The sequence below is a fragment of the Balaenoptera borealis genome, assembly GCF_965194805.1.
Source record: "Balaenoptera borealis genome assembly, chromosome: 16".
Taxonomy (NCBI): Eukaryota; Metazoa; Chordata; class Mammalia; order Artiodactyla; family Balaenopteridae; genus Balaenoptera; species Balaenoptera borealis.
In genome coordinates this window covers 28796087-28804615 of record NC_138872.1, presented here as the reverse complement: position 1 = coordinate 28804615, position 8529 = coordinate 28796087, and the positions used below count along the sequence as shown (strand labels likewise).

Below are 8529 nucleotides of genomic sequence, written 5' to 3'. Positions count from 1 at the left end.
AGATGCAAGAGGGAGGGTATATGGGTATATATGTATATGTATAGCTGATTCACTTTGTTATAAAGAAGAAACTAACACACCATTGTAAAGCAATTATATTCCAATAAAGATGTTAAAAAAACAAACAAACAAACCAACAAAAAAATCTACAAACAATAAATGCTGGAGAGGGTGTGAAGAAAAGGGAACCCACATGCACTGTTGGTGGAAATGTAAATTGATACAGCCACTATGGAGAACAGTATGGAGGTTCCTTAAAAAAGTAAAAATAGAAATACCATATGACCCAGCAATCCCTCTACTGGGCATATACCCAGAGAAAACCATAATTCAAAGACACATGCGCCCCAACGTTCATTGCAGCACTATTTACAATAGGCAGGACATGGAAGCAACCTAAATGTCCATCAACAGAGGAATGGATAAAGAAGATGGAATATTACTCAGCCATAAAAAGGAACGAAATTGGGTCGTTTGTAGAGACATGGATGGATCTAGAGATTGTCATACAGAGTGAAGAAAGTCAGAAAGAGAAAAACAAGTATCATATATTAACACATATATGTGGAATCTGAAAAAAATGGTATAGACCTTATTTACAAAGCAGAAATAGAGACATGGATGTAGAGAACAAACGTATGGATACCAAGGGGAAAGGAGGAGGTGGGATGAATTGGGAGATTGGAATTGACATATATACACTACTGATACTATGTGTAAAATAGATAGCTAATGAGAACCTACTGTAGCACAGAGAACTCTACTCAGTGCTCTGTGGTGACCTAAATGAGAAGGAAATCCAAAAAAGAGGGGATATATGTATACGTATAGCTAATTCACTTTGCTGTACAGTATAAACTAACACAATATTGTAAAGCAACTATACTCCTATTATAAAAACAAAAAACAAAAAACATGCACTTACCATATGACCCAGGCCTAGATATTTACCTTAGAGAATTAGGAACTTATATTCACACAAAAACTATACACAGGTATATGTAGCATCTCTATTTATAATTGTCAAAAGCTGGAAACAACTTAAATGTCCTTCAGGGGGTAAATGGATAAATAAATGGTGGTATATCCAGACAACAGAACACTACTCAGCAATACATAGGATTGAACCACTGACGCTTGCTACAATTTGTACTAAGCTCAAAGACACACCCAGTGAAAGAAGCCAGTCTCAGAAAGGTTACATACTATGTAATTCCATTTGTATGACATTCTTAAAAAGATAAAACTATAGTCATGTAGAAGAGTACTTGTCAGGAGTTAGAATGGGGGAAGGGTGTGACTACTAAGGGATAGTACAATGTAGTTTTTTGGTATCCTAGTTGTGGTGGTGGTTACAGGAATCTATACATGTAAAATTCATAGAACTGTGCACCAAAATTAAAAAGTCAATTTTTTCTGTGTGCTGATTAAAAATTAAGGGAAATTTTTAAAAAGGCAATTTTGACATTTAAAACTTATAGTTAATACATTCAAAGGGGCCATTTAGAATTTAGTCTGTAGCATAATTCCAGATACAGTAGTATTTTAGACAGTCCCACAGGCTTCATTTTACAGCACACTACGGAGCTCACAGACCATTACATGAAAATTTCTTAACTTAAACTTTAACTAAGAAAAAAGAAAAAGAATGGTTTTAATGTCAAAAATGCTCAGTAAACACCACATAAAGAACATTTATTTTAGTGACCTTTACTTGAATTGTAGCTGCAGACAACATGCTGAATAAGTGTCCGTTAATTTTTTTAATGTTAAGAAGCAGTTTTGCTGATACATAAATAATGGTCATAATAATCATTAAATAGTATATAAACAGGTTGAATGATCTATTATTAGACTAAAGCCACTCAGATAATTAAAAACTAAGATGAATTTTATAACTCTTCAATTAACATATTAGATTAAAAGCCAGGGCACATCAAATCAAGAACGATATGAATTAGAATCAAATAAATTATTGTCTGTGGGGAAATAAGAAAGTGTTAATTATTAATTAATCCCATAAAATTTAAGTAAATAATCCAATTTTTAAAAAATCCTTGAATGTTTCTTGAAGGCATATAGTATTTTAAAAATGTATTCTAAAGGCAACATTCGAGTCAGGGAAATGGTAAATGATATGCATTCAAGTCAACTAAGTTAAAATATTACTTAGCTATAATTAAGTATTTCTGTAAGCATATAGGTTTCCAATTCTAGCTATGATTATTCTGAGCTTACAAAGAGGAAATAGGAGATCAGCCTATCTATGAAATGGATCAGACCTTCGGCTGCTTCCAGACAGCTTTGGCATTAAACTGAACAATCTATAAAGAAATTCCAATGGCGACATAAATCTGCATGTTCTGGATTTCCTTCACATTTTATGGAACATTGGTCCCACTGTAGCTATAATATCTGCATAGGGAGCACTCTGGCTCAGCTCAATAGCTCGCTGTTTTCTTAGGACAAGAAAGCTATAAAATTTGGCTGCAGCTTGTTTTCGGTCATTATTTCTGCAGAGCTTCATCAGACTAAAGTACTGCATTCCCATCTTGTTGGATTCCTGGGAAAACAATTGTAAAAGAAGAAAGGAAAGGGAAACAAGATGATTAGAAATAAAGCAGGCTGTGGATGCATAATGAACAACAAAATATTGATATTTTTGATAAGTGACTGAAATTCTTAAATGGAGAAATGCAAATGACTCATTAGGAAACATAAAAAACATCATAGGTCATTGAGCACAGCTTGGTTCATTGAGAAAATACATGCAAAAGAACTCTAAAGTGTTACACAAATTTCTAATGTGTTATACAAATGTTAGGTCTTTTAAAAAATTGATGTTAACATAAATGGCTTCTGGAGAAAGTGTAAATTAGTTTAGACTTGCAGGCAGAAAAAAGTCCACAGGACCTTGGGAATCTTCAAAATCAATGAAAATTATCAGCATATCAGGCTTGTTTTCTTTAAAGGTACTGCAGGATGGGGGTGACTAAACAACTCTAGTGGTAAATGTAATGGCAGGGGAATATGACTAAATACATCTCCCAGTTTCTTTGCACAGATTAAAAAGATGTTGGATTCACTATAGGACACCTGTGAATCTACTAGAAAAAACTGAGGTACAATAAAGTATTTAATTAGACTATGTACTTGGAATCAGATTTCTAGAACAGCAGTATTGTTTTTTAGTTAGAAATACTGTGGTGAATACTGGTCAGTATCCCTGTGAGTATTGTACTAATTTGATAGCTGTGAAGCATTTTTTTTTTTTAATAACATATACAAGGGTTTTTTTGTTTTGGTTTGGTTTGTTTTTTTTGCCAGTCCATAACATTTAACAAATTAATAAGTTAAATAATTTATCATACTTTATCTCAACCAAAGGAGCAGCCCAGTGTCAGCAACCTTTCAGAGATGGCATGCCAAGCCTTCATTTATCCCCCGCTCTTGAGGAGACAAAATGTGGATCGGGTGGCTTTTTCCCCAGGGAGAGAGCAGGGACAGCCTTCTCAATTTCAAGAATCCTTTTGAAAAACACCCTGAGAGGATTATTCTGTTTCCTCCAGAAACTCCTCTAAAATGAAGGTAAAGGAATAAAGGAAGGAGAAAAATACAAAGTGGAAGACTATCAGACTTAGAGAAAGCCGAACCCTACATGCCAGCAGAGAGGAAAGCCAGCAAAAAGCAAGCCAAATTGAGATACAGAAATTTGACCCTGTTTGAGGAAAGTCTTTTAGGAACTTATTTGGAGAACAAGGATTTTTGAGGAATGCACTAACCATTCTGCCTCTAGACTGAGTTTCTTGCTGGCTGTTCTAATCTATAGATCCCAGACTTGAACTGCAACATCCAATTGGATTTTCAGCCTCCAGCCAGCCCTGCTCACTTCTGACTGGCCAGACCCTACAATCTGAATTGGCTTGAGCCAATTCCTTAATCTGTCTTGTTGCTACTGCTTCTCATGACTAATAGGGATTTTGTACAATTCAGTGGTTTTTGTATACTAACCAAAAAAACTAGTTTGTCTAAAGTCTGAAGTCAAGGGGAGATTCTGTCAGCAAGCAAGGACCTCTCAGTTCAGTCCTGAATGGGCTTTTCCTCTAATTGCAACCCAAAGCTTTACATCTGTCTTCCTGTCCCTATAGAGTTTACTTGTGCCACTAAACGTGTAAATGTGTATAGACAGAATGTTACTACCCCCAGATTCTCTAATTATTTAATATATTCTACAACGTCTAATATATCACATCCTTAAGGCCATCCGTCTGTTTATCTTTACATTTCAAAAATCTGGACATAAGGCCAGCATATACTTCTGCTCAGTATTTAATGGTGAAATTTAAGTATAATAAAACATGAAAACTGTAAAAAAAAAAAAAAAAAAAAAAGCATTTCCAGCAGTGACAGCCTCCCCACGAGTACGTGCCTCTTGCAAAGGATCTCCTTCACCCCTCTCCAAAAGAGAAGAGGAAACATGAGAAGAAGCACCTGGTCCAGAGCCCCAATTCCTACTCCATGGTTATGAAATGCCCAGGATGCTATAAAATCACCACCATCTCTAGCCATGCACAAACAGCAGGTTTGTGTGTTGGTTGCTCCTTGTTCTCGCCAGCCTGCAGGAATAAAAGCAAGGCTTACAGAAGGATGCTCCTTCAGACAGAAGCAGCACTAAAAGCATACTGAATCAAGATGAGAGGGATACCATCCCTATAAACACACTTGAATAAAACAAAAAACAAAAGCCCAAAGTGAAACAAAACCTAGGAAAAGCTCGGGAATTGTAGGCAGCAGTACATCATAAGCTGGAAATGAGGGGTGAAGCTAAAAACATGAGAGTTCCTTAAAAGGCTACTTGGGAACAGTTAGATCCTCAGGTCTACTCCACCACCTCACAGAACCTGAAGACCACTACTCCCATACCTAGCAGGAAGCAGGAAGTTGTCTTTCTGGAGATATCAACCAGTGAGGTTCTAGACTTGGAATAATAGGCACTGTGGATGGCGGAGGAGAAGTGTTACAGACTGGAGGAATATGGGAAATTCTAATGTCTAAACAGTGAGACTGCCAGCCTCTCCCTTACTCCCTTTGGTTCCTGAACCATGGGCATCATGCTTATATCTCCTAGGCAGTAGATCTGAAGATTAAGCTGGGAAAAGTGAACATTCCAAGGAAAAATATCCTATAGATAATGATGTGTGTGTGTGTGTGTGTGTGTGTGTATTGGGGGGGCACCACCCAATTATCTCACTATAAAGACCACAAGTCTACAAGCCCCATCCATGCTTATCTAACCTCCAATCAGCTTTTTGGTGTCTCACTCTTTAAAAAAATAGAGATCTAAGAGACATTTGGATAAAATTTCTAACATTCAAGAGCAGAAAAGAATGCATTCAAGAGAATCACTGAGGAAACAGACAATACAGGCAGCAGAAGAAAACTATAACCTCTGAAAATTAAGAGAAGATACTGCATCCACAAAAAATGATTAGGATGATATTGAGAGAAAGCATCAGTGATTGCTTGGGGATGGGGGAGGGGGACAAGTGGGAGAGATGGGACAAGGGATTATCAAGAGACACAAGGAAACTTCTGGAGGTTGTAGATATGGTCACTATCTTGATTTTGGTGATAGTTTCACAGATATATACATACGTCAAAATTTATCTAACTGTATATCTTAAATAGGTATGGTTTATAGTTGTGTTAATCATACCTCAATAAAGCTGTTAAAATAAATAAATAAAAAGATTAGGATGCTATAAAATAAAAGAATAATTAATAACTAATAAAAAAGTCCTAGAAAACAAACCAAAAAAAGCAATAAAGATGAAGTTGAAGAAATCTTCTAGAGAGCAGAAAAATAAAAAGACAAAATTAACACAGGGGGTAAAAGATTTTTTAAAAAGTAAAGGTGCAATTCAGGAGAGCCAACATCTGACCCATAGGTAGTGCAGAAAAAGAGACTAGATTAACAAGGAGGAAATCCAAGACATACAAAACAATTTCCAATGCAAGAACATGAACTCTCAGAATAAAGAATCTATTACATGTTTAGCACAATAAATGAAAAAGACCCATACCAGAGCACATCATCATGAAATTTCAGGCCACTGGGGATAAAGAAAAGATCTAAGAGCTTCCAGAGAGAAAATAAAGGTCACCTATAAAAGACCACCAACCAAGCGGCATCTGACTTTTCAATAACAACACAGATGCCTAGAAATGTTACAAAGCCTTCAAGATCTGAGAGGTATTATTTTCAAACTATGTTCAGATACATCCAATAAAGTTAAAGGTAAAATAAAGACATTTTCAGACTTGTATGTAGGGTCTCTAGCTCCTATGAACTTTTTTTTTTTAATTAATTAATTAATTTATTTATTTATTATTTTTATTTATGGCTGTGTTAGGTCTTCGTTGCTGTGTGCGGGCTTTCTCTAGTTGCGGTGAGCGGGGGCTACTCTTCGTTGTGGTGCGTGGGCTTCTCACTGTGGTGGCTTCTCTTGTTGCGGAGCACGGGCTCTAGGCGTGCGGGCTTCAGTAGCTGTGGCACGCAGGCTCAGTAGTTGCAGCACATGGGCTTCCTTGCTCCGCGGCATGTGGGATCTTCCCAGACCAGGGCTCGAACCCATGTCCCCTGCATTGGCAGGCAGATTCTTACCCACTGTGCCACCAGGGAAGCCCTATTTTTTTTTTAAATTTAATTTTATTTATTTATTTTTTATACAGCAGGTTCTTGTTATCTATTTTACACATATTAGTGTATATATGTCAATCCCAATCTCCCAATTCATACCACCACCCGCCCCCCACCCCCCACCCCCCCACCACTTTCCCCCCTTGGTGTCCATGTTTGTTCTCTACATCTGGTCTCTATTTCTGCCCTGCAAACCAGTTCATCTGTACCATTTTTCTAGGTTCCACATATATGCGTTAATATACGATATTTGTTTTTCTCTTTCTCACTTACTTCCTCTGTATGACAGTCTCTAGGTCCATCCACGTCTGTACAAATGACCCAATTTCGTTCCTTTTTATGGCTGAGTAATATTCCATTGTGTACATGTACCACATCTTTTTATCCATTCGTCTGTCGATGTGCATGTAGGTTGCTTCCATGACCTGGTTTTGTAAATAGTGCTGCAATGAACATTGGGGTGCATGTGTCTTTTTGAATTATGGTTTTCTCTGGGTATATGCCCAGTACTGGGATTGCTGGGTCATATGGTAATTCTATTTTTAGTTTTTTAAGGAACCTCCATACTGCTCTCCATAGTGGCTGTATCAATTTACATTCCCACCAACAGTGCAAGAGGGTTCCCTTTTCTCCACACCCTTTCCAGCATTTGTTTGTAGATTTTCTGATGATGCCCATTCTAACCGGTGTGAGGTGATACCTCATTGTAGTTTTGATTTGCAGTTCTCTAATAATTAGTGATGTTGAGCAGCTTTTCATGTGCTTCTTGGCCATCTGTATGTCTTCTTTGGAGAGATGTCTATTTAGGTCTTCTGCCCATTTTTGGATTGGGTTGTTTGTTTTTTTAATATTGAGCTGCATGAGCTGTTTATATATTTTGGAGATTAATCCTTTGTCCGTTGATTCGTTTGCAAATATTTTCTCCCATTCTGAGGGTTGTCTTTTCATCTTGTTTATGGTTTCCTTTGCTGTGCAAAAGCTTTGAAGTTTCATTAGGTCCCATTTGTTTCTTTTTGTTTTTATTTCCATTACTCTAGGAGGTGGGTCAAAAAAGATCTTGCTGTGATTTATGTCAAAGAGTGTTCTTCCTACGTTTTCCTCTAAGAGTTTTATAGCATCCGGTCTTACATTTAGGTCTTTAATCCATTTGGAGTTTATTTTTGTGTATGGTGTTAGGGAGTGTTCTGGTCTCATTCTTTTACACGTAGCTGTCCAGTTTTCCCAGAAGCACTTATTGAAGAGACTGTCTTTTCTCCACTGTATATCCTTGTCTCCTTTGTCATAGATTAGTTGACCTCCTATGCACTCTTTGTCTCAGAAAATTATGAGAGGATGTTAACCACCAAAAAAATTCAAGATAAAGATCAAAGCACCAAAAATAGGGGAACTAACATAGGAAAGAGACAAAGGAATTCCCATGTTATGGTAAAGGAATGTCCCAAGACAAAAACTGTGGAGCAGACCTAGAGAGCAACTAGTCTAGATTAGAACAAGAGGAGGATGAGCTCTGGGAAGGATATTTTCAAGAAAAAAAAAAAAAAGGAGCTGATGAATCAATTGATGTATTTGACCATACTAAAAGGGGTTTTATCTTATTGTCAGAGAGTTTTGAAAAAGAATTAAGGATGGGTATATAGATACTAAGCAAACGGGAAAAATGAGGTAATGTTTAACGCCAAAATAAAAAACCCATAAAGTTGACAAGAAGTGTAATTATGCTTATGAAGCCTCAATTTAAACTAATTTTTACATAGTGGTGGCAACTGATGGTTGTCCCTTAATATCCATTCTCTTCTTCCTCCATAGTAATAGAATTATTAGCTGGTCCC

General features: G+C 36.9%; 1 protein-coding gene and 1 pseudogene across 7 annotated transcripts in view; one reads left to right on the top strand and one right to left on the bottom strand.

The window, feature by feature from the left end:
• RAD21L1 (RAD21 cohesin complex component like 1) overlaps positions 1-8529 on the bottom strand; it is a 30575-nt gene continuing 22046 nt past the window's right edge. For all 6 annotated transcript variants that reach the window (XM_082361439.1, XM_082361441.1, XM_082361442.1 and 3 more), the window contains one exon: positions 1-2563. In XM_082361439.1, coding sequence (XP_082217565.1) covers positions 2375-2563 — 189 coding nt within the window. In that variant the 3' untranslated portion in view covers positions 1-2374. The remainder of the gene's footprint in view (positions 2564-8529) is intronic.
• Positions 2734-6796, top strand: LOC309613934 (small ribosomal subunit protein eS27-like pseudogene; annotated as a pseudogene). Its single transcript has one exon. The product of its transcript is annotated as a small ribosomal subunit protein eS27-like pseudogene (transcript).